This window comes from Tenrec ecaudatus, chromosome 1 (assembly GCF_050624435.1).
Source record: "Tenrec ecaudatus isolate mTenEca1 chromosome 1, mTenEca1.hap1, whole genome shotgun sequence".
Lineage (NCBI taxonomy): Eukaryota > Metazoa > Chordata > Mammalia > Afrosoricida > Tenrecidae > Tenrec > Tenrec ecaudatus.
Genome location: NC_134530.1, coordinates 117,965,450 through 117,992,516, shown reverse-complemented (window position 1 = coordinate 117,992,516; position 27,067 = coordinate 117,965,450). Strand labels below are relative to the sequence as shown.

The 27,067-nt window shown below is 42.1% G+C and overlaps 1 protein-coding gene across 1 annotated transcript in view; it reads right to left on the bottom strand.

Annotated features, from left to right (window-relative positions):
- Positions 1-4,087: 4,087 nt before the first annotated feature.
- Positions 4,088-27,067, bottom strand: part of LOC142436747 (calcium-activated chloride channel regulator 4-like) — a 30,729-nt gene continuing 7,749 nt past the window's right edge. The window contains exons 4-14 of the mRNA XM_075540216.1: positions 24,084-24,192; positions 23,463-23,640; positions 20,675-20,893; positions 19,372-19,599; positions 14,200-14,377; positions 11,991-12,097; positions 8,864-9,079; positions 7,909-8,176; positions 6,512-6,682; positions 4,923-5,156; positions 4,088-4,533 (exon numbers count right to left, since the gene is read on the bottom strand). Of these exons, the coding sequence (XP_075396331.1) occupies positions 4,088-4,533; positions 4,923-5,156; positions 6,512-6,682; positions 7,909-8,176; positions 8,864-9,079; positions 11,991-12,097; positions 14,200-14,377; positions 19,372-19,599; positions 20,675-20,893; positions 23,463-23,640; positions 24,084-24,192 (2,354 nt within the window). The remainder of the gene's footprint in view (positions 4,534-4,922; positions 5,157-6,511; positions 6,683-7,908; positions 8,177-8,863; positions 9,080-11,990; positions 12,098-14,199; positions 14,378-19,371; positions 19,600-20,674; positions 20,894-23,462; positions 23,641-24,083; positions 24,193-27,067) is intronic.

Below are 27,067 nucleotides of genomic sequence, written 5' to 3'. Positions count from 1 at the left end.
AGTTCTCAACTTGTGGGTCACAACCCCTTTGGGGGTCGAACAACCCTTTCACAGGGGGTGCCTAAGACCACCGGAAAGCACATATTTGCGATGGTCTTCCGAACCGAGACACTGTTCCTCTCTCTGTCTCAAGGCAGGTCCACCCAGTTGCAAATACATATAAGTACCTAGCGTGAAGACTGTTACCCATGCTACACCATGCTTCAAGACAAAATTACATTTATTTTGATTAGAAATAAATATTATTTTTGTGATTAATCACTATGCTTTATGTTAAATTTGTAACATTGAAAATACGTCTTGCATATCAGATATTTACATTACAATTCATAACAGTAGCTAAGAAGTTGCAACGAAAACAGTTTTATGTTGGGGGTCACCACAACATGAGGAACTGTATGGAAGGGTCGTGTCATGATGAAGGTGGAGAACCACTGCTAAGGTCCAAAGTGCCAATCAGGAATGCTCTGTATTCCAGCAAGCGAGACAGAGGCTGCAGGTGGCTGTGGGAAGGTGCAGCATGTAACTGGCACGTTGATCACATTGGACCATTGACACCGGTGGTACCAGGTAGCCACGAATGGATCCTTACAGGAATAGACATTTACTCTGGACTGGGTTTTGCATATTGAGTAATACACATAGATGCTAAAAACACCATCAAATGATTAGAACAAAAGATACTGTACACATTTCGGTCACCAAGTTACATATCCTCAGGCCAAGGAGCTTCACAGGCCACAGGGTGCAGCAATTGGCCAAGAGGCATTGCATTAGATGGAAACAACTTGTTGCACACTGCCCTCAGAGTAATGGTTGGATAAAGAATTGGAGTGGGCAGTTGAACGATATGTTATCCAAAACATAGGGAGATAAAGGCACGGGGAACTGATTTCCATGGCTTCATGACTGTGTTTCCACTCAACATGAAGGGGACAACAAGGAGGATCACCCCTGCTTAGATTCCTAAGTTTCCTAGGAAGGACATTACCTACAATTTTTTTTCCCTCCAAGATGCTGATGTCCCAGGACCTGAAATGCAGCTGTGAGTTCCAGAAGCCATGGTCATCCCTCAACAAGAGCCTAACGATGCCCCTGAACTTGTATGTGAGCATCCCCTAGGTTCTGATGGGGATGGATTATTATAGTCAATTCCTATGGCCCTTCTAGCCACAATTCCTTATGTGATTATTATAATTCTGGACTCTGTGCCTGTGGGTAGGATCCTATTTCATAATGCGTCCTGTATTTCCCGAACGGACCGGATTGGAGTGGCATTATGTCGTGTCTTTAGTAGAGGGTGTGAACTAAGTCACACCCTTTGTTTCCTGGGTGGTGGGACTACAGCCAGTATCCTTGGGGGGATGGTCTGCTAAAAAGAGGAAAATCACACCTCCACCAAAGCCATCCTTCTGTTTCCTGATAGAACTGTGGTAGAAGCAAGAAGACCTACATTGACTTTCTAACACATTTTTGACTTCTGGTTCTAGACCCTGCATTTGGCTTCCCTCTGTGTAACCTGTTTTGAGAATTCACAGCGCCATGTGACATTTCCTTAATGTTTTGTGAGTTTCTGTGAGATGTTGCTGACATGAGGAAATATATTTAAGGGAACAGAATACTATCAGAGAAAAATTGAACATTAATACTAGCCTGGTACTAATTCTTCTAAAAGAAATGTTTGTGTCATGTTTATTAGAATATTCAGCACTTCTATTGTTCCCTAACTGAAGATATTTTATTCTTTTCAGGAAACAACCCTGTTCTCCAAGCTCTCAGCCACGTAGCTTAGGGAGACTAGACTGGGCTTCTGTAAGATATGTAAACAATTACGTTCTGGGAGTTAAAATACTGTATAAAGAGAGAGTCACATAGGAGGGAGCTGTCCATCCTGCCTGAGAAAGGGGGAGGAAGCAGAAAAGGATGGAGGTGAATTTCAGAAGAAATTTATGTGAGCAGACAGGCACCTGCTTGTCAGTTTGCGGCACCATGTGGTATGTGTATCACCAAGACACTGGAAGATATGCCACCTCTATTTGAAATGCCACCACAGTCACCTATGGTGGATGGACTTCAGTGGAGCTTCCGGAGCAAGATAGACTAGAACGAAAGCTCTGGAGAACTACTTCAGAAAATTAGCCAGCAAAAACCTACTGGATCAAAACAGAATATTATTCTATATAGTGCTGAAGGAGGCCCCCTCCCCCACCAGTGTGGAAGGCCATGTACAATAGCTGCAAAAAATGAACTCAGTGTCATCAATCAAAATGGTAAAAGAGAGGTAGTGCTTCCTTCTGTTTCACACAAGCAGACTTGACAGCAGCTCACAAGAGCACAACTCACAAGAGCCACATTGGGCAGAAGGCCCACAAATGGGACTGAAGACGATGTGATTAAAAATGCAGAATGATGAGGGGGATATGGTGTTCCTGACAAAATGCTAGAGATAAAAAAGTGAAGACTTTTCAAAAACATAACGTATTTTGGTTTTCTGGTTTTAAGGCGCAAGGCCATTGAGCATGGGGGTGGATGACAGAGAGCAGACAAAGGCCAGTGTTGGTGGACCCAGTGTTCATCCGTTTGACAAATCGTTGAGTGTTTACTGGGCTGTGTGCCTGATGTACGTTATGGAATAAAATAGGCACAGTCTCTGCCTTCAGGGTATTTAGATTTTTTTCCAGAATACAGTATAAAACCCAAACCCAAATCGATGCTGACCCGTTGCAAGCCTGTAGGACAGTGTAGAACTGCTCGTGTGAGTTTCCAAGACTGGAAGTCTTGATGGGAGGATAAAGCCTTATCTTGTTCTTGTGGCTGGTCATTTCAAACTGCTGGCCTTTCAGTTAGCACCCACGAAGCCACCTGCATTCCTTTGCATGCAGTACAAGACCCAATCACTTCTTTAGACAGAGGAGAATTTGATTAGAAAATTTAAGGAAAAAGACAAGAAATGGACTGGCAAGTGTTGGTTGAAGATAGAGAGGCCTGATGGAGACCGTTTTTATTCAGAAGAATATGGGTAATGCGCTGAATTGCGGGACACAGGAGAAGTTACAAAGATGCGATGGCTTGTTGACTGATGAAATGCAAAAGCTCAGAAATATTGGGGGTTGTGTGAAGTCTGGCTTGACAAACTAGATGAGATAGTTTCCCCATCATTCTTATAAAGCCACAAGCATCTTTTCCTCTGGATTACTGTCAGACATTCCTAAATAAACATGATTTCCTTTCACATATCTTCAGAGATCTTTGTCACACAACAACCAGACCAAATTCTTGGAAACGTAACTAGAGTAGATGTGTAGAACTTAAACCGTTTCTTCCAACAGTTAGGATGAATTTTTCACTCTTCCTCATGGCTGAAAGACCTTTAGGCTATAGTATTGTACCTCGGACATCATCTGCGTTTTTAAAAAAAGCCATTGCTTATATTGTGAATAAGAGAACTTAATTAAAATATTGTTGTTCAAAACATATATTTTTCTTTGTAAACAGGGCCACACATTGCAGAAGCAGTAAATGTTTGCTATAATGAAAGGAAATGTATACAAGGAAGTATGACGATTTAAAGGACAATGAGTAGATACATGCTTGGATTTAGGGAAAATATGGAAAAATGGGCTTAGCAGGTGGTGACTAGTAGCCTCTATTTCCCTAACTGCAATAAATAAGGCCCCAATCACGGTAGCAAGTAATTGGAGTAGTTGGAGAATATTATGACATAAATTACACTTCATAAGAGCAAGACTCAATTTATTTTCCTCCTAATATTGCTCAGTTGCTTTCTTATGATTGTATTTTGACTAGATGAGTTTTTTCTTGATCGAGTTCAAAATATTCTAGAAAACGTTTGTTTTAAAACCACAAACTAGGTATCAGTATGAAATGGGATCCTTATTCATCATTATATAAGTAGGGCGCATAAAATAATTAGACTTTAGTATTGAATTACAATTTTTCAAATATCCCTGGCTGTTTATATTTAACAAAACTATACTTTTCAAGGCATCTCAAAATGAAATTTCCAAGTTCATGATCAACAACGAGAAATGTCAAAATTCACAAATCTTCATTTTTCTTGGCTTTCTTAAAACCCAGTCCTAGGTCTATTTGCATTTTTCCTTTTCTTTAAAACACAAATGGTGGTACTTAAAATAATGCTAACAAGAGCCACAGCCCCAACCACAGACAACACCAAGGTGGAAATATTCACCCCGGAACTGTGACTGTTCCCACCGGGATTCTGAGGATTCTCAGGTGAGTCATCAGGACCTGGATCTGCTTGAGGAACAAACAAAGGGACTTGAGCCACATTAGAGACTTTGGATGTCAAGTTGCTTTTGTCCACGCTCTGCATGGCAATGTATATGTATGTTGCATTTTCGTCTGCGGCATTGCCTGGCTTAAAGGCAAAGGTTTCCTTGGTGTTGGCTTCACTTGGTAGTAGCTCGGAGGTGTTCACTTGAAGAGCATTGTCAAAGTTGTCCCTGAGATCCAGGAGGCTCCCACTTATTCTTATGACGTACCGTTCGACTAAGGGGGAAACATTACAGGTAACTTAGAAACTGAAGCATGTTACTTTAAATTCCTGTTTTTCAGTGTCAAAAAGATTCTTCAGTTATTCAAAATTTATACTCATCTACCAAGCCTTACACAGTTGAAAAATAAAGCTGAATTCTGACTTTGAAAAGTGTGCCAATTTTTATCTGCATGATATGAAAACGTGAGACTAGGTAAAATGTGCCCTGTCTGACTGATGACAATACATTACATTATACAATTAGAATGTCAGTTAGGATTACAAAATGAACGTTGATGTCGGTTGAAAATTGCTTTGTGTCTCATCTACTTTTCAACCTTTTGCAGCATGTATTCTCTCAAACACTTGATGTAAGTAAGTACCACATGACACCACATCTTACCTTTTCCAACATCAAAATCATCTCCTGGTGCAGTCCACGTGAGAGTAATCTGATCCTCATTGGATTGAGCATCCAGGTCTGTGATTTGATTTGGTGGGTACATATCAGGTGCGTTTGGAGGGGCGGGATTTGAAATCACAAAAGCATCTCCAGTTGCGGTTCTGCTGAAATCCTCCAGACGTGTCTGGTTATCTGCATTTATTTCTGGTCTTGGTGGATTCTCTTCAATTTTCCCTGCATTAAAAACCTTCTGGTTTATAATTTGTTGGTCTTTTCAGAACCCAATTTATTGATTTCCCTTATCCCAAAGCTTTATATTCATGTTATATAATCTCATCTCCCCCTACTGTATTGACAAAGTCATACATAGAGAAAATTCTACAAGAACAAAGTATTTTGAAGTTATAACCCAAGGATGTCATCTTTGAAAGATGATGAGACTTACCAATGGCAGTTTTTGATTAGCTGTGTCCCCGAACATTCATATCCTTAATATTTTTAGTGAACATATAAGTCTGTCTAAGAAGGACTTTGGAATTGTTTTCTCATTTTATATTATTAACTCTCCATTCACCATTGTTGTATCTCAGAAAATCGCTAGGCAGTTGGACAAACCAAACCCTCTAAGGTGCATGAAGACACATTTCCTCTAGGAGAGTCATTGCCTTGGTCTTTGTTCTGACAAACTCTCTGGTGGAAGAATTCTCCCCTTAGCATCCAGACTGGACCCTTCAGAATAGAATTGCCTTGAAAATTTACTTAGTGTTAAGGGTGCATAGAGTAATTATATTAATTACTCGAGTAATAGTATTAATTCAGTATCTCTCTTTCTTCCAGGAATTGCTTAACTTTCCCAAACTATCCCCAAGGTGAGACCCATCCTGGGCAGATGCCTGCCCGGACCTTTGCACTCCCGAGCACCTGCTCAGTCCCTTTCCATTTCCCTGCTAAGGAGCAATACTTCTCATGGTCATTCCGACTGCGAACAGAAATGCCTAAAACCTCACTACATGAGGGACACGACAAAGGAAAACTATCAAATAATTTGTCCTCAATCACTCGCGTCACTTTAATCCACACATTTTTTTCTTTTGACTTGCCAAATAAATACTTACACCTTGGCTCATCTTTGACAACATATGTGAATTTAGGGAAAATTCTGCAACTGACTTGTACTTAGTCTCATGGCATACTGCCTTGTTTTTTTCCTCTTGAGCTGAAAATTAGCTTTATTAGGTTTGATCTAGGTAGGTTGCTCCCAACTACTGTTAATAATTCTAACAAACGGTTGCTATTCAGCTAATTATGATTAATGGCCAGGGTAGGCCACAGGGAATGCCCTGGGTTTCACAGGTTTGGTTTGTGGAAGTAGATCCTCAGGGCTTCCTTCTGAGGTGCCTCTTGGCATACTCAGACCTCAAATCTTCTGGTTAGCAGCCTATTATATTTACTATTTGAACAAGCCAGGAACTCCAAGAACAGCTGACAACCTCATTCTATAAAGGTGAAAGATTATACTCTTAGTAGTAGAGTGTTGGAAGCCTATTATTTACATTAACACTTGATTTCTCATGACACAAATTACTCACCATCCACCACCCAGCCTGGTATATAGAGAGCTTTATTCGATGGATGCCCCAAGCTTCGTGTGACAGTGTTTTCTCCTCCACGAGCTCGTACTTTTAGGCTGTACCTGCCCTTTTCTGTGTAAGCTGTAAAATACCTGGAGTAGACCCCATCATTCTTCAAAGAATCAGCACCTAGTAATAGGAGTCAAGGAATACATTATTACTGCAAGGTAATACATACATTTTCTAAGACATACATTTTCTAAGTTATGCATCAGACCTTTATAAATATTTGCACAACATTGGGATTTCAACGTTGATATCGTCCCTTGGAGAATAGTTGAATTATGCTCTGCCAAAAGACATTATCTAATTGAATTCACATCCTTTAATTATTATTATAAAATACAGATACTGAGTTACTGTAAATATATCTATATTTGTGCATAATAAAACACCTCACCTGTCTGGCCCTTATTATTTTACATGCAGATTATTATGGGACTCTTCTGATCTCTCAGCAAATTGGTCTACTTCAACTTGCTTTGTTCATTGATTGTCATTCCTCTGTTATTCCGTAAAATCCTTACTGAAGAGCAGGCGTTCCGCCTAGGATTTAGTTCTCACCGTCATCAGCTAGAAAGTACCTCTTTAGATGTAGCTCCAACCAGTCTGCTTTCATTTCTTAATATTCAGCTCTTACTCTACGATGCATTACCTGTTCCTCTTCCGGCAGTGCAAGACCCATCTAGTATTAGGATAAACCTTTGAGCAAGAAGAGGGCAGTGTTGCTTCCTTTTACAACACCCAGAATCAGTACAATGAAAACTGTGCTCAACATAACACAGAACTAGAGAGAGAACAAAGAAACCAACAAAACCAAAAAACAACAACACACAGCAAAATACTAGCAACACACTACATGTAGCAACAATAACACTGAATGTCAATGGGTCAATTTTTCTAGTCAAGAGACCAAGTATCATTCTTGGGAATCAAATTCGCAGGGAGTGTAATCTTCTTTTCTGTCAGTAGTTCTTAAAATTAGGTCTTTGAATCATCAGCAGCTGCACAGCTGTTGAACTTGTTAAAAATGTAAATTATTGGCCAACTAATATTTCATATGGTTGCTAAACTGCTCTAAGACAACTGGACGTACCAGACAAATAATAGTGGTGGCAGTCGCTAAATTTTACTGAGTGCTTATCATCTGATACACACTGTGTTCAGCTCTTTGTAGATATAATCTGAACAGCTTCCTGACTGTCTCTTTGTTCTTTGGTTATCGCCATCTATTTTGTGAGGCTTATTCTCCTGCCTCATACTGCTACAAATCACCATCTATGAAAACCGTATTAGTCAGGCACAATAAACTAACTCAAAAATACAGGCTTATTAAAAAAAAATCTGTCCGTTACCTGCACCATTATCCAAAAGTTCCAAAGTTTGCACGTTCCCGCTGGCTGATTCAATGAAGGCAGTCACGGTAGCTCCGAGAACAGGTAGGAACCCTTGTTGAACTTCTGCATAAACAATCATTGGGCTGGGGAAGCTGTTCGTGTCTGCATTCATTTTAGTAGTCACGGTGATTGGCGGCACAGAAGGGTCTGACGCTTGGGAAGTTACTGTGATAGTTAATACTTCTGAGTTTGTTGTGCCTTTAAGACTGTACGTCCAAGTGCCCACCTAGGAACGGGAGTGCAATAAGCCTTCAACGTCCATCACGTTTCTGTGTTCCCACAGGGAGCCCGAGATGCACTGTGGGATAGCCCTGAGCTGCTGACATCCGGGGTGGGCTGAGCATGCGAGCGTGCCCGGTTGCCCAGAAAGATGCACAGTATTAGAAATCCTCTGTAGGACTGCTGTCAGTCGGCATTGGGTTGGGTTTTGGTACAACAGTCCACAGGTGAGAACGTGGTCGTTTAGAGAAACACCCACACTAGTGCCATGCATGGGTTATATACCTGCTAAAGCATCCCCTGACAAAATTAATTTTGATAAGATGCCTTTGTTTGGCCTTTTTTTGGTTTTAACCTCCCAGTTGTCCGACTGCGCAATCCTAAATGGCCGATAAGGAAAGAGGCGCTTGCTCTGTGCACACCGTGTTGGAACACCTCCTTCACACATCCTCTCCAAAGTTTTTGGCCAAATAGAGTTTGCCCTTTTCTCCCAACCCTTGTTACATAAATTACCCTTTTCTCCTAATGAATTACTAGGTTTAGACAATGATAAAAAGCGCATTCTATTTTGAGCTTAAGTTTGAAGATAACACTTTATTGACAAAAGCATTTAAGAAATAGTATGTGCAATATGAAATAATTTACTCTAAACCTCACAACATGTTAAGGGGAAGTCTGAAGGCTGGTCTCTCACCATGGCAGTTCCTGGAATGGTAAAATGCGCCATTTTGGATTTTGTATCCTCTGTGAATTTTCCCATCTGTTTTCCATTTGGATCCCAGAGAGAAATCTGGGGAGCTGCTTTGTTCCACGTGACGAGAAAGAACGTCTCCTTTCCCACGGTGCTGTCAATGACTACAGTTCCATTCATCCAGAGGTCACCGGTGAGGGTCAATCCTTTACTTTCAAGCTGTTTGAACATATTGTAAAGTTTAATGACTGGCGAAAATAACAGTTTCATCTTTCTATTAAAGAAAGTGTTTCATGTCTGGACCGAGATAAAGCTTGCATATGGCATACTACGTTAGATCTGTGACCTCTGCAAGCTGACTGGGATACGGCAGGTTTCAGTCAGAGCACGTGGAACTACAGGCTCTGAAAGAAAAGACAGGGTGTAAGGAACGTGTTAGAGAAGAGGCATAGGCTGTACTGTCTCAGACATGGCCTCCGATTACTTACATACGCTCCCTGAAGAGTGCTGGGCACAGAGAAGGACTGGCCGGAGGGCAGAATGGAGGGCGTGGGCTGCTGGGGGAGGGAGAAGGAGCGGGAGCCTGAGAAGGAATTAGTTGAAGTCTACGTGTAGCTTGCAGACTTCATGATATCCCAAAGAAAATAATTAGCAGAAGGTCGAGAACTTGAAGGAGCCCTGGTTGCATAGTGGTCAGCAGTTCAAAACCACCAGCCACTCCTCAGGAGAACGCTAGGACTTTCTGCTGCCCTGCAGAGCTACCAATCTCGAGAACTCAGGAAGGCAGATCTACCCTGTCCTATAGGGTCACTATGAGTTGGCATGGGCTCGATGACAGTGAGTGAGTGGGTGAGTGAACGAGTAGGTGGGTGAGTGAGTGAGTGAGTGAGTGGGTGAGTGGGTGAGTGGGTGAGTGAATGAGTGGGTGGGTGAATGAATGAATGGGTGAGTGGGTGAGTGAGTGAGTGAGTGGGTGGGAGGGTGAGTGGGTGAGTGAGTGAGTGAGTGGGTGGGAGGGTGAGTGAGTGGGTGAGTGAACGAGTGGGTGGGTGAGTGAATGAGTGGGAGAGTGGGTAAATGTGTGAGTGAATGAGTGAGTGGGTGAGTGAGTGGGTGAGTGGGTGAGTGAGTAATTGTGTGAGTGATTGAGTGAGTGAGTGGGTGAGTGAGTGAGTGGGTGAGTGGGTGAGTGGGCAAGTGTGTGAGTGTATGAGTGAGTGGGTGGGTGAGTGAGTAAGTGGGTGGGAGGGTGAGTGAACGAGTGGGTGGGTGAGTGATTGAGTGAGTGAGTGGGAGAGTGAGTGAGTGAGTGAGTGGGTGAGTGGGTGAGTGGGTAAGTGTGTGAGTGGGTGAGTGAGTGGGTGAGTGAGTGGATGAGTGGAGTAGGTGGGTGAGTGGGTGAGTGGGTGAGTGGGTAAGTGGGTAAGTGTGTGAGTGATTGAGTGAGTGAGTGGGTGAATGAGTGAGTAAGTGGGTGAGTGGGTGAGTGGGTAAGTGTGTGAGTGTATGAGTGAGTGGGTGGGTGAGTGAGTGAGTAAGTGGGTGGGAGGGTGAGTGAACGAGTGGGTGGGTGAGTGGGTAAGTGTGTGAGTGATTGAGTGAGTGAGTGGGTGAGTGGGTGAGTGGGTAAGTGTGTGAGTGGGTGAGTGAGTGGGTGAGTGAAGGAGTAGGTGGGTGAGTGAGTGAGTGGGTGAGTGGGTAAGTGTGTGAGTGATTGAGTGAGTGAGTGGGTGAGTGGGTGAGTGAGTGGGTGAGTGGTGAGTGGGTGAGTGGGTAAGTGTGTGAGTGTATGAGTGAGTGGGTGGGTGAGTGAGTGAGTAAGTGGGTGGGAGGGTGAGTGAACGAGTGGGTGGGTGAGTGAGTGAGTGGGTGAGTGGGTGAGTGGGTGGGTGAGTGAGTGAGTGGGTTGGTGAGAGAATGGGTGAGTGAGTGTATTTGGAAGGAGTTCTTGTGGCCTCATGGGTTATATATACATTGGACTGCTCACCACAAGGTCATCAGTTTAAGACCACAGGCTTCTCCGAGGGAGAAATATGAGGTTTTCTGTGACTCCTATAGATTAAGCTTCATTGAATTGTTCTCTATTATTAACCACTCTTGCCCACAGGCAGAGTCTAAGGAAAGTGGATTACCTTCACCTTTCTCCCTCCGGCCTGGGGAGGAGCCATCTTGGAGGGGCTTTGATGGGCAGTCATGCCTGGACTGCCGAGGCTGGAAGGCTTTGGCGCAATCTTGTCAGGTTTTCTATGCAACATGATCTGTGTGTCCCAGTCATGGTCCTGGTCTCGTTTCTGTATTCCCTTCTGGAACTTGTATTGATCTGCCACCAATCATACATTTGGGACAGTCTCCTTGTTCCTTGCCTTATTTAACTAGTGCCCTGACTGAGAAACCGCAGATTCTCATTATGACCTTGAGCTAATGGTCTCCCTAATCCAGATGATGTGTCTGTGTCTTTGTGCTGTTTTGTCTCTTTTAAGACTTAATAGATGTTCTTTTAAATTATCTTCAACATTGGGGTATCTTTTGTACCCCAACATACAACTTAACACATACTAAATATTCCTCTATAATCCTCGTTGCTGGAAGATATGAGGAATTAGGTTGGATTAGGTAGTTATGGCAAGTTTTAATAGCAGAGACTTGGTGAATTGGGAGAGGGAAGAACAGTGGTTTGGCAAGAAACAACTTTAATAGACTTTGTATCCATATGTGGAAATGGATATGGGACTCACAGACTCTTGTACAATCATTTAGGGGAAAGTTAAAATATTGGGCTGACGTTAGATATGAATCAAGACATTGTAAGTTTACTCCGGGACTTTAAATACTTTAAAATCATGGGTGGCGCTGTTGAGATTCAGAAGATGAAAAAAGGAGTGGGTTTAGAAGTATTATTACACATACTTTCCTCTGTGATTTGTGTTCTACTGTCAAATTCCTTAAAGGCATAGCCATGTACCAAAGTCTCATTTCGTCCTATAATTGTAATGTATTTAAAAGAATAATTTCTAATTTAATTAAAATTTAACTGGAAGAAAAACACAGAAGTCAAAACATATAACCACGAACTTCTCTTACTTAATTATGTCTAAGTGCAAGCATGAAAACTCAAGAATGGGAACCTGACCTGGAGAGCCTTCTTAGAGAGATCAGTGTTGTCTGATGCAAGGGCTTCAAAAGCATCGATGAGGCCATTGCTCTGGGCATTGTCTGTAGAAAATTGATGAATTCCTCCTAAAATGCACACACACTAGCAAAGTTATTTTCTAGAATAAATACGCATCAGATTTTAGCAATTAATAATGTAACAAAATGGAATGCAGTATTAAAATGTTCAATTCATAGTCTCAGTATTACTAAGATAGGCTGAAGTCTGGTGCAAAGAGTGAAAGTTCATGGAAATTGCCAGACCTAGAAATGGTGAGCGATTTCAACAGTTACCTGGAAACTCGAGACAGCTAGACTATGTCAACTAGAACACTAAACAAAGTGGTTCAACAGCCTGTGTTAAAGAAAGCTCACAGCCGTCCAGGAAGATTCTTCCTTTTTATATCAGACACGAAGCCCAAGATATAATTTGCATGACTTTCACACTCATGATGACCCCACGTGTTGTTAGTGCAATGTGTTCACAGGGTTTCCTTTGCTGTGGTGTTTATGCAAGCAGATATGTCCGTTGTGTATGTTGTGCCGAGCCGGGTTTGACCACTAGCCTGATTGTTCATGGCCTAAAGAAAACCGTGTGTGTCATCCAAAGACCTTATTTAAGATGGCATTCTAACGATTTTGGCTTCCAGCTTCCCAGCCATAGCACATCAGGGTCAAACAATTAGAAAGGTTAAAACACGGCTCTATTGAAATTTCCTCACAGCAGCTGGCAAGGAGGAAAATGAAAAACTATAAGCAACACAGAGAGGTCAGCAAAAGTACTACTTATGGCAGTTCACTTGGGATAGAAAGAAATCCTTCAATAGCTATGAAAGCATTTTAAAAGCCTTGGAAGTTTACAAATATAATAAATTTAAATAGAAAGCAAATATATACTTAGTTACTTTAGAAGCTAGCTCAGTATGGTTATTGATAAAACCTTGACCAAACAGCTATGGGTGTGGAATATTTGAATACAGACGGAGAGTAACCTCAAGAAGAAAATACATGTTTCAAGAAGACCCTGGAAGCATGTAATCCATTTTCTTCATATCTGTGTAACCAAGGCAACAGCTACAATAAATCCCCAAACCAAACATACTGCCTTTGAGTCCACTCTGACTCCTCCCAACTTAATAGGGAGTAAAACGTCCCCCAGTATTTCTCAGGCTGTAGTTTGCACAGAAGCAGACTGCGACCCTTTTCTCTTGCAGAACAGTGGTGGAGTTGAACCACTGACCTTGTGGTTAGAACACAATGCATAATGACACTGCCATCAGGGCTACTTCTTACCTATCCTGAAAAACCAAACCCACTGTCATTGAGTTGATCCCAACTCACAGGGACCTCATAAGTCCGAAACGCAAAGTCACTGCCACTGAGCTCATTGGGACGCATAGTGACCCTGCACCTCAGAGGGAAGCTACCCTTTTGGGTTTCAGAGGCTGCAAATGTTTGCAGAGGCAGAAAGCCTCATGTGTTTTTCCATGTGCAACTGGTGGTTTTGAATTGTTGACCTTGGGGTTAGCAGCCAGTGCACAACCCACTGCGCCACCAAGCCACCCTGAGATAGGATATCCACAACTCTAAATATTTACTGAAGCAGATAGACTTCTTTGTCTTCCACTGAGCAGCTGGTGTGTTTAAATTACCTGCCAGTAACCCACATTGCCCCTATAGCTAAAGTTTAATCCAGAAGCTGTTATTGAGGGCTGGTCGGCCCGAAGTCTTCTTAATCTGCCCTGAAACCCACAGTCTGTGTTCTGGCCTCCCTGGATTTCCTGTACATGTCCTGCCCCATCATTGCATCATGACCTTGCTCATGGCCTGTTCTCTGTTCTATTTCTTTTTCCTCCCAGAGAAATTCCACACTTTTCTCAAGGCTCAGCTCTGAAGCCACCTTCTTTGATGCCTTCTCTCCTTGGCTCCATCCAATCCTGGGAGAGTTAATGGTTTCCACTCAGGCACAACTTCATTCCCAGGTGAGGGAATGTCATGGTCATTTTATCAGCCTCAGTTTTATTGTCCCCTGCATTGGAATCGCTTTGATAACAGTGATTGTGTCTGCCTGGACTCTGGTCCCCAGCTGCTGGCACAGTGTCTGGCAAGGCAGGGGCTGGAGAGTTGTTGTCACCCTCTTCCTTTCTTTATTGCTATCAAAGGGCTAGAATTTATAGTTTATATTGTACCTGTCATTTTGGCCATCTCTATTATTAATTCATTAGCTGATGGTCCCAAAGCAATCACATGAACAATCGCTTCACTTTGTTTCACCTCATCCATACATGACGCTACAGTGGTGTCCTCCCCGTCAGTCATCAGCACTATTTCAGATCCACTTGTTCCCTGGAACTTCTTTCTAATCTCCTGCAAACATAATTAATGCATTAATTATAAGTTATTCCTAGATAAAATAGATTGGTGAGGACTCAGACAACAATTACCAGAGAAAATAAACAAGTGCTCAGAATGGAAGAGAGTCTCTGTTTTAGAGTTAAAAGAGTTGTAGTCCACAGCCCTGGGGGATCTTAGCTCTCTCTCTCTCTCTCTCTCTCTCTCTCTCTCTCTCTCTCTCTCTCTCTCTCTCTCTCTCTCTCTCTCTCTCTCTCTGTGTGTGTGTGTGTGTGTGTGTGTGTATCTATGTGCTGCAGGAAATGCTCACATAAATATCATTATGTGGAAGTGGGCTGTGGAAAATTCATTCTGAGTTACATGTAGGTGAATTCTCACCATGAGGTACAGGCATCCAAGTCATCCATACACCAACACATAATGGGCGAGCTCAGGGAAACAACTCCACATTACCTTCTCTGACGGTTTTAATTTGTAGTGGTGTCTTAAAAAAACTATTTTGGGACACTGTTTCTAGCCCCCAAAATAACAACAACAAAATGCCGTGGCTAGAAACAAATAGTGGAGGTGTATGTGGATTTGCTCAAGAGAATATAGGATATAGAAACTCGTAATAAAGCTTCCATCAGAAAGTTAGTGACAACCCTCCCCCGCATTATTACTTTTGTATTTTGTAGGCAAGGAATGACTAATCTATATATTGTACTTTATTCTATGATGAGAATTACAACCAAACAATGAAATAGGGAGATAGTGTTATAATGCTCTACAACAGAAGCGTACATGCATGACACATTTCCTCATACAGCATCCCCATCCCATGAAGATTCTCATTTGAGTAGCAGATGACGAGAGATCCATCGGGGATGCGCTGTTCCCTCTGCCTGACTGCGCCCTTTCCTGCTCCCTTGCTGAGCACTGTCTACAGTGTGTCAGCCAAGGTGCTGGATGCTGAGACTCAGCAGGAACTGCATGACGTCTGCATTCGTGGAGCGTACAGGGAAGCAGATATTAAATAGAATTCTCTTCCCTAGTATTTCACAGGTTGCTTCAATTAAATCTATGAAATTTCATCGCTAGTTTCACTTTCTAGGTCTATTCGTAAATAAGGAAGTAGTCATTTATGTTCTTTGCGCTCCAAATTCTTTGTGTAAAACAAGATGATTGAACTAGATTAAATCTAAAGTCCTGTACATTTCTATACATATATGATTCTATTGCACTTAGGCATATTTATTTTTTTGTTATCAGCATATTGAAAAAATTGAATTAACTTAAAATGTTTATTACTAAGCTTCTCATTTGAGACTTAGGACATAAGATATAGAGATAAGCAACAAAGACACAAGGAAAACACAGGTAAAATGTTCCATAGTCTTAGAGAACTAACAACACATCACAGTACTACCATTTATAGAAACTTTGCTATGTGTTTCCTGTATCTTATACGTTCTTTCTGGGTTTGAATTTAAAGTCATTTAGTGATTCATCATTCATTGATTCACTAATTTTTAAATTACACTAATGAATTTATTTGTGGCTCTTACAGATCTTAAAACAATCAATAAGTCAATTGTATCAAGCATAGTTGTACATAGGTTGCCATCATCATTTTCAAAACATTTTATTTCTACTTGAGTCCTTGGTATCAGTTCCTCTTTTTCCCCTCGCTCCCTCACCCTCGTCCATCCTTGATCAGTGATATGTTTTTATTATTATTTTTGTATATTTGGTATCTTAAATAACTGCTGTCTCCCTTTTCCCACATTTCTGTTATTTGTGCCCCTCGCGAGGGAGGTTATGCATCCATTGTTGTGATTGGTTTCCCCTTTCTCTCCCTCCTCCTGTTACCATCATGGTATCATTACTTCTGCTAATGTTCCTGAGGGGCTTATCTGTCCAGAATTCCAGGTTTAAAGAGCTCTTATCTGTACCAGTGTACCTACTCTGGTCTAGTATGATTTGTAAGGTAGAATTGGGTCATGAAAGAGGGGGTGGTAGATGGGGGTGGGGAACGTTCAAGATCTAAAGGAATGTTGTGTGTTTCATTGGTGCTATATTGCACCCTGCCTTAATCATCCTTTCAGTGTGACCCTTCTGTGAGGGGATGTCCAATGTCTACAGATGGGTGTTGGGTCTCCAACCTACCCCTCTCATTTGCACCAATATAATTATTTGTTTTGGATCTTCTGATAACTGATACCTGATTGCACAGGCTGGTATGCTTCTTCCATATGGGCTTAGTTGCTTTCCTGCTAGATGACCAGGCCACTTTTTTAACTTCAAGCCTTTAAGACCCTGGAACCTATATCTTTTGACAGCCGGGCACCATCAACTTCCTTCACTACATTTGCTCATGCACTCATTTGTCTTCAGGTATCATGTCAGGGTGGTGAGTATCACAGTGTGCCAGGGATTCAGTAACTTTTAAAAATTATTTTTACTATGTGCTTGTTAGCACCATGTTTTTTAAAACTAGTTACATTAAAATTAGGCAGTAAGTACTATAACCAGTGCATTGAAAGGAGGAGGAGGAGCAAGAGGAGACCACAGTATTTGTCAGTGAAGAGCAAGGGCAAGGTGGTCCATCTGCATGCAGGGAGGGGTCTCACGGGCAGGGGCAGTACATAAAAAAAATAGACACATAATGACATACCTAATTGCTTGATCAAACAGATGAATGGGACTATTGGTCAACATGTACACACACACACACACACACACACACACTCACTGACTCCTCACGCAGCCACGCCCCACTCAACATCATGCAGTGCCCATGTTAGTGTCCTGATAAAGTAAAGTGATGAAATAAATCGAAACACACCTTGAAACAGTGATAAAACGCAAGAAAAGAAACCCAAAACTGACCCAGATTGGATGGAGAGGAGGAGGGAGTGCCGGTTGACCCTGTGTGCCCTAATGTGCATGCACACGTGTTATACGGGTCCTGAAGGGACTCCAGGCCAATCCCTCTAGTGGCATCCAGAATGACAGATTCCCTTTCGGTGGTGCTGGTCTACCCACCTGTCGCGGCCCTGGCAGCCCAGCCTCCTTGGGTGAGGCGAGCGGACAGGGTGGGGGGTGGTGTCCGGCCCGCCCCAATCCCAACTACTATGTGGACACATGCCCCGCCCCTCAGAAGAATTCACTTCAGAGGACAGCACTGAAGCTGCAGCTCAGGGAAAGGGACATGTCTGATCAGAGTACACAGGAGCAAATGAATGGGGTGGGGAGAGTGGAGCACATCCTGGCCCACCAAGCCCTAAGGAGGATATCCCAGCTCAAAGCAGCCAATGCACAGAGAGAGGACCATAAGGCCGGCCCACTATGAGACAGGACATCTCTCACTGACCCATAACCCTACAGGGGACAACATTGGAGACAGTGTGGGAATTAAGCCTGATTTGAACCCACCACACTGAGGCAAAACACTAGGGTGTGCAACAGAACAGCAAGGGGAACAGATAAATTAAGTCCCCAGGGAATATCAAAAATAGACTTTGTGGTCAAGGCATGGCACCCCATCAGATTCGACCAGAAAACACTCCTAAAGGCCAACAAACAGTCCTTGAACTAACTACAGGCTTTTGTTTCCTTTTGATTTGTTATTGGTTTTTTGTTGTTTTGTTTTCTTTTGTTGCTTTGTTTTGCTCTGTCCTGCTTTTGTGCATGTTATTATCTCTGCAGGTCTGTCTATATAAGATAGGCTAGATGAACAATCTGGGGGAGAAAACAACAGGACCGACGGTTTGTGGGGGACATGAGAAATGGGGAGGTGGGGGGGGGATTTGGTGTTAACAAACCCAGGGAAAAGGGAACAACAAATGATCTAAATCGGTGGTGAGGAGGGTGTAGGAGGTCTGGTAGGGCATGATCAAGGATAATGTAAACGAGAGGAATTACTGAAACTGAAATGAAGGCTGAGCATGATGGTGGGACAAGAGAAAAGTAAAAGGAAATAGAGGAAAGAACCAGAAGGCAAGGGAATTTATGGAGGTCCAAATAAAGGTGTGTACATATGTAAATATATATATATATGAAAATGGGGAAATAGATCTAGGTGCATATATGTCTAGCTTTAGTAATCAGGTAGCAGATGGACATTGAGCCTCCACTCAAGTACACCCTCAATGCAAGTACACTTTGTTCTTTTAAACTGGCATTCCATGATGCTCACCTTCCTGACACAATCAGGCACCAAAGAACAAAAATATCATATCATTTTGAATGAAGGGAAGTGCAGATTCAGGACCCAAGACCCATCTGTATGCAACTGGACAACCCCTTACAGAAGGGTCGTGGGGAGGAGATGAGCCAGTCAGTGTGCTGTGTAGCAATGATGAAACATACAACTTTCCTCTAGTTCCTAACTGCTTCCCTCCCCATCCTCCCCACCCCACTATGATGATCCGAATTCTACCTTGCAAGTCTGGCTAGACCAGAGCATGTGCACTGGTACAGACAGGAACTGGAAACACAGGGAATCCGGGGTGGATGATCCCTTCAGGACCAGTGGTGAGAGTGGCGATACCAGGAGGGTGGAAGGGAGGTGGGGCAGAAAGGGGGGAACAGATTTTAATCGATACACATACTCTCCTCCAGGGGGAATGGACAACAGAAAAGTGGGTGAAGGGAGACATCAGGCAGTATAAGATTTGACAAAATAATAATAATTTATAAGTCAACAAGGGTTCATGAGTGAGGGCGGAGTGGGGAGGGAGGAGGGAAAATGAGGAGCTGACACCAAGGGCTCAAGCAGAAAGCAAAAGTTTTAAGAATGATGATGGCAACAAATGTAGAAATGTGTTTGACTCAATGGATGTATGTATGGATTATGATAAGAGTTGTATGAGCCCCCAATAAAATGATTAAAACAAATAAAACAACAACAAAAAAACCCGAGTTACATTAAAATTAGGCAGTAAGTACTTGCAGTCACACGTAACAAGGAAATATCCTAAAAATAACAACAAAAGGATCATCTATATTTGAAGAATGATTCTCACCTGAAAAGCTGCTCGTATTCCAGAGCAGATGGAAGTTCCTCCACCAGCGGATGTAGGTAATTCCTTCACCAGCTTCTCTCTGTCATTGATGCTTGTTATTTGGGTCAGTTCACTTACGACTGTGGCACCACTATCAAAAGGAACTATTGCAACCCAGGATCCCTCTTCAATGATCTGCAGAAGGAAATATTTTCCTGCTTGATTCAGCCTATCTAGGCGAAAGGCACTCTGAATAAAAAAGAACAAGAAAAATAGCCACGTGATTTTCCATTGGAAGGTAATAGAAGATTACATAAAATGAGTATATAGGATTAGTTGGTAGGAATTTTCTATGCACAGCAACTGGTGTTATGAAAACAAAACAAAACAAAAAAGAAATTATCAATTTTTCCCAAATTGACAAACAGGAAAATATAGCCCATGAATAAGTGTTATGGGACACATGATAGTATAAGAGGTAGCAGAGCAGAGTCTTTTATAATTTTTATAAATCATTTTATTGGAGTTTGAGTCTTTTAAACAGAGTGGATTCTTGGCTATATTCCATTGGGTCCTCAAGACTGTGACCTTTCAGAAGCAGGCCACCGGGCCTCATTCGAAGGTATCTCTGGGTAGGCTGGAACCACCAACATCTTAGTTAGTAGACCAGAATTTAACCACTTAACTCAATAATTCCCCCTGGAGAGTAGAGCTACTCAAAAGCTGAAACAGCTGAGCTACAATGAGTCCTAGAGCGCTAGTCTGAACTCACCCCTTTCCTCCGTCATTCACTGCCTCCCCTCCCCATTTCTCCACTGATGGATTGATTGACATTGGTTCCTTGGTGACACATCAAGGTCCATATTCCTCTTTACTTGGTCTTGCAGATATAAAGCTCAGCACATTTATCCTCTACCTCAATATCTGGATCGTGCGGTTCAGCAGCTTCCGTTGGACTATTCTCATGTCTCTCAAGCATTCCCAATTTACAGAGGGAGCATGGTTAAATCCACTGCACATTTCGACCCCCAGGTCTGATCTTGTACCTGGAGCTTTACTAGAGAGCCTGAGTGTTCTGCAGCAAACCCTCTATTTTACGGGGAGCAAACAAGGATGCTGGTGTTAGGTCTGTCTATTCAGTTGAGATCTCTCTTTTACTACAATATTATTTTGCCTCTCCTGAGATTAAGGCCCCAGGAAGATACAGGGCATTATACCTTCATGCAATTTAGAACATTCACATGCAGAGAAAGTGCAATGTTTTCTTAGCTCTTTAATCACCCCTCATTTCCCACATCAAGGAAAAATGGGCCATTAAGCTTACCGACATACTTCCTGACTTATCAAGAACCAAGCACATAATTCTTTCAGTGATCTTCAGTAAGGAGAAGATTGGAGGCTGTAGACTGGTGGCATTAGGTGTGGTGACATTAAAATCTTCAGAACTACTAATCACCTCCCATGTGCTTTTGAAATTGCATTTTTTGTTTTGTAGATTTGGAGCTTCACCATTATGGTTTTTGGCATTACAAAATTTAGTGACCTAAGAGAGTAAAAAGATTTTTTATACCCCACAATATTTTATATTCTAAGCGATTTATTATAGAATTTACACTTTTCATTGAGAATTAGGTTTACAGAGCAGATCACCAGTCTTACACCCAACAGCTCATATACATTATATTTCAACTCATTCACTGTATCCCCTGCCCTCTGCCACACAATATACCACCCTGTGCCTCTCACAATAGAACAGCCTCTCCCTGTGTTTACTGTATACTGTGTATTCTAAAGGAACTCGGGCTGTCAATAGGGTAGTGCTTGATTACTAATGGAAAGACTAATAATTCACCTCTACCAGTCACTCCATGGAAGAAAAGACCTGGCCAATCCTTAAAGACTGAGAAAACCTATGTGGGCAATTCTGGGCAGTCCTGCAGGGTTGCTGTAAGAGCAAAACAGCAGCAACAACAACCTGCATTTTACAATCTAACTACAGTGAATGGGCGTATATCTATTTGCATGTGCTGCAAATATATCCAAGGCTATTGTAGAGCATTCAAACCCAACCCAAACCCTCTGCTGTTGAGCCAGTTCTGATTCAGAGAGATCTTATAGGACAGAGCAGAAGTGCTCCGCAGCGTTTCTGGGGTTGTAAATCTTTACAGAACTAGGCTATCTCATCTTCCTCCCTGGGAGTGACTGGTGGATTTGAGCAAGTGACGTTTTTGGTGGGTAGCCCACAACTGAACCTACTGCACTATTAGGACATCTTCACTGCAGAGCATACATCTAGGGGTAAAGTTCTCAAAACTTAACATCGAACAAACACCTTGACAGAGTGAATCACTGAGCTCGGAGACTTGGGAACATAGTCTCAAGGGACATCTAGGTCAACTGGCAAAATTCAGTGTACCAAGGAAATAGTTAATATCCTCCTTTGGTAGTAGCAACTGGGGTCTTAAAAGCTTGAGAGTGACCAGCTAAGATGCAGCTGCCGGCCTCTCTTCAGGCAGAGTAATGAAGGATGAAAACCAAAGACTAAGAGAGCCATCCCATAGGTTCCAAATTTAATTGTCCTGCCACCCCCATTTCAGGAAAAAGATACTCAACACAGTTAAGAACTTTTCTACGATCCAGGACAAAGTCTAAGTACCTGCTTTTGCAGCCCACCTTGTCCTATGCTCCCTGTGGCCTCACTTTGGGAAACACAGAAGTGGACAGAAGGATGAGGGACCATGCAAACCACAACCTCATGAGTCAGAGTCCAGAACTAACAGACGCCAGGCTATCATAAGCGACTGCACTGAAAGAATCAACAGAGCAGGTCCTGGAGAGAGTGGGAGAAAACCGTGGAACCAAACTCAAAAGTGTGTCCATGATTTGTCTGACAGAGAGTGGCCAAACCAAGATGATGGCCTTAGCTACCTAGGCTCAAGCTTGGACCCAAACTCATCCTGATGACTCAATGTTGAGTCGATGAACAATACCACGAGGGAAGTAGGCGCTCCTTAGAAAACCATCAACCACACAAGATCCCACAGGCAGCATTTTCCTACGAAAACAGGAAACAGAGAGAGCAAGTGGGCAGGGTGATAGTACGTTGTGGATTTTTCATCAATGTCATAAAACAAAACATGTATGAATTGTTGAATGGAAACCAGACTGCTCGGTGAACTTCCAATCCTATCACAAGAAAAATGCTTAGAGGCTGAGAGAGCACTGGCAGAGTCTGACGGAGACGGAGGGAACCCCGAGAGGACGGCTGGCCCTTAGACAAATTTCAAGTCTGGAACTAATCCCACTTCTGGGGATCAACTTTGAGCCAATAAATAGATAGACCTCTAAAGTGAATAATGACAGGAGGGAGGGATGTATTCAGCAAGTGAACCACATGAAACTAAAAGGGCAGCATTTGCCCCAGAGTAACAAACAAAACAAACAAGCAATCAAACCAAGGCGAGATGTCAGGAAGGACAGGAAAGGAACTGGTGGGACAGGGAGCCAGTGGGGAATGAGAAGGCGCTGGCCCATTGGGGGAGTGCAACCAGTACCACAAGACAAAACGTGCACACGCTGTGGAGTGGGAAACAAACCTGCTCTTGGACGCTTCACTCAAATACAAGGAAAAGTAGGTACATTAAAAAACTGTTATCCCCAAGGCCATTGACGTGATTGCAACACATAGCCATCTTATTTAGGGTTTCTGAGACGGTAAAGAGTTACAGGACCCTTTAGTATCATCTTTCTCCCTCAGAGCGGCTGAGGGGTTTGAACCACTGATCTTGTAGTTGACATTCCAACATCGACTCAACGCTTGCCACCAGGGCTAAAATCTAACCACAAACCTGGAGAAAACATTGAAATTCTGCTCTATGATTACTTTGTTTATTAGATAAAACAGTCAATGGGGAATTGATATTATACTAAGGTGAAATTTTAGTAATAATCCTTTCAGCTAACACTGTTGAAATGCCTACTACGTGCCTGCCACTTTTCAAATAACTCTATATTAATGCATTTTCTCCCTCAGGTTAGGCGGACAGATATTTTAAAAACATGAGAATATATCATTGTATTGTAAATTCTAGGAGCAATGAGTGAATACTTACAGAATCAATACTTTGCATAAACATTATAGATGCCGTTTCAGTTTGCACCTTATTAGGGAAAAATTGACAATCCTTTTCATACAGTTTCGTCTGTGGATCAACTCTGCATAATTTTTTTACACAGCTGCCTCCTGAGCAGTGAAGAACTCGATTCTGACCCGTGATACCTGCGGGACACCTGGAAACAGTTTGAGGCAGCCTGATCATTAACATTTAAAAAATTGCCCCTTATCAAACTCATCGTTAAAATAGATTCTTAGCCAATTTGTCCAAACTTTGCAGTTCTAACCATTCTGATATGTTCTCAGCACACAGGAAACTTCTTAACACAGGGCCCATTTCAGCACAAATGAGTCTTTGCAGCTCTGGGAACGAGGAGTAAAAACAGTTACATTGGCTCCCAAACGCCCTTGGTGCTCTTGAGTGTAGTTGTATTTGATATTGGCAACAGGCTACTTTCAGATAAAGTTACAAAAACAAACGAAATATTCGTCTCAAAATATCGCATCTGTTAATCATCGAGACAAAAACGAATGAGTGGTATTGGAAGAGTAATCAAGTGAAGGAACATAAGACTAGTTGCAGCCTGAACTCTTTTACAATAATTTGAAACGGACTTGCCTTGTTGCTTCCACTTTTGTTGACGTGGCAGCATAGAAGGGCTCATCCTCATTGTACTCATCAAACACGCCCCACCGGAGGTGGGCCCACTCGTGGACCAACACTTTCCCTGTGGGAAAAGATTTCAGTACAGGTTTATAATTCAAATGGAAATATTCATCTCATAAATTACTTAATATTTAAAAAGAATCAAAACATTTAAATTGTAACTGCCAACATTTTTTTGGTATATTATATTACGTAGAACTTTGCATTCCACAACATTTAAAATAAATACACATTTATTATATACTTTATATGTGCAGATTAGACTGGACTTTGGACCTTTGAAGCTATTTAGTAGGAGAGACTGATTTAGATCATAAATCTCAAGCCTCTTTTAAGACAGATCATGTAACATTATTTGAATCGTTCATCCTTCCCTGCTCACTTCTCCTTTAACTTTTCCTGAGAGTTCTGCCCCTTCTTACCGGTGCATACTTGGATAAGTTTCTTACTCTGTTTATGCTTGTTTATCATCTGTAAAAATAATTCTCAAAGAGAATAATAGTGGCGCCAAAGGGGTGACAATTGGTTCTGGGAAGGCACAAAAACCTTAATTATTATAACGGTTTGTGCCTCTCTCTATCCAATGGCATAAACAGATATCAGTGTTATTGACATGTCCTGGGGCATTAGGGCAAAGAGAGGATTGAAGCTAAGATCACAAAACAAAAAGTGTATAAATTGTTGATTAGGAAACCAATTTGCTCTTTGAAACTTTACTCAAACTGCAATAAAACTAAATAAAAATAATAACCAAAAAACCCTGAGAGACACGGCTGTTCGTCATATAATTGCAATAAAGTATATTTGAAATGATTTACTTTGAGTAATATTAGGCAGTAAGTATATGTTGTCATTAGGTGCCATTCAGGCAGCTGTGGCCCATAGTGACCAAGCACAACAGAATGAAACACCATACAATCCAGCGCCATCTTCACAATTTGCCAAACTTTCTCGTCTAGAGCTTTCCTCTTTGTCGCTGCCCTTCTCCTTTACCAAACATGATGTCCTTCTTCAGGGATTGGTCTCTCCTGACAACACGTCCAAAGTATATAAGATGAAGTCTTGTCATCCTTGCCTCTAAGGAACACTCTGGCCTTACTTCTTCCAATACAGATCCCTTTGTCCCTTCAGCAGTCCGCGGTACTTTCCAATATTCTTCTCCAGCAATTTTGAATGCATCATCTGTCTATGGTCTTCCTCATGTGATGTCAAACGTTCACATGCTTATGATCCCAAGGGGACTACCATGACTTGGGTCATGTGTACGTTAGTCCTCAAAGAAACTGATTTCTTGACTGCTGCTCCCATGACAATTGACTGTGGATCCAAGTAAGACAAAATCCTTGACAACTTCAACCTTTCATCATCGATCATGATGCTTCCTACTGGTCTAGTAGAGAGGAACTTGTCCGGCCTTACATTGAGTTATAACCCCCCACACTAAAGGCTAAAATCTTCATCCACAGGTTCTATTATCATCCCCAGTTTTAGCAAGCAAAGTGTGTCATCTGCATTCTACAGGCTGTTAATCAGCTTTCCTCCGATCCTGACGCTGCGCTCTTTGTAATATGCTCCAGCTTCTCTGATGATTTGCTCAGCATACAGATTGAATAAGTATAGTGGGAGGATACAACCCTGATGCACACCTTTCCTGCTTTTGAACAATGCAGTGTTCCCTTGTGTTCTGTTCCCACAACTGCCTCTTGATCCGTGTGCACATTCTGAAGGAGCGTAAGGAAATGTTTTAGAATTCCCCTTCTTCTCAAGGTGATCCGCACAGTTAGGGTCCACACAGGAGAATGCCTTTGCTTAATCAAACAAGAGAAATAAGCATCTTTGTGGTATCCTCTGCTTTGGGCCAAGATTCATGTGACAACAGCAATGATACACTTTGTTCCATGTCTTCTTCTGAATCCAGCCTGAACTTCGGGTAGTTCTCTGTCACTGTGCTGCTGTAATAACTGTTGGGTGGTCTGAAACAAATTTTTACTTGTGTGAGATTCCCACGCAGTTCAGGCATTCTGTTGGGTCTGTTCTTGGGATGGGCCTAAATTCGGCTGGATAGACTCAAGGTCGTAATTTGGCTCCTAGGCCCTCTTTAAATTTCTCCTGCTTTGTCCTGAGCTTACATGAGCAAGCGATGGTCTGTTCCGCACTCGGTCCTGGGTCTGGCTTTACCTGCTACTAATGAGCTTCTCTACTGTGCTTTCTCATAGACGCAGTCAGTTTGATTTCTGTGATTCCATTTTGTCAATCCTTTTGTATTGTTGAAAAATGGTCTTTGATGTGAACAAATGGTTGGTTTTGCAAATTTCTGTCATATAATTTCCAGCTCAATTTCTATCACCAACTTCATAATTTCCACTACTTTTCCTTCCTCTTTGTTTCCAACTTTTGTATTCCAATTACCAATAGCTATTAATTCATCTTGATTGTATGTTTGATTCATCTGTGACTGAAAATATTAGTAGGATTCTTCAATTTCTTCATCATTAACTGTTGTGGCTGGTGCATACATTTGAATATTAGTTTTATTGATTTTATTTCCTTGAAGGCAGATAGATATAATCCAGTCACTGGTAGCATTTTACTGGGACTTTAACAAGATCTGGCATTGAATGCCATGTCATTCCTCTTAATTGTGTCACTCCTGGGTAGTAAGTCATGCGATTTTCTGACCCAAAGTGACCAATATCACTCCATTGTAGCCCACTAATATCTAGCATATCAATCTTCATGTGCTCTATTACACCAATAAGCATCTGTAATCATTATTATCACACTGTCATCAGTTTTGCTAAGTTTACATTTACAGAACTATACTAGGCATCAGGAAATGTAAAGATGAGTAATACAGAGTCCTTGCCTTGGAGAAACTCAGAGACAGGGCGTCAGAATTAAAATTTGTCCCCTATTAATATCAGAGTGAATGTAGG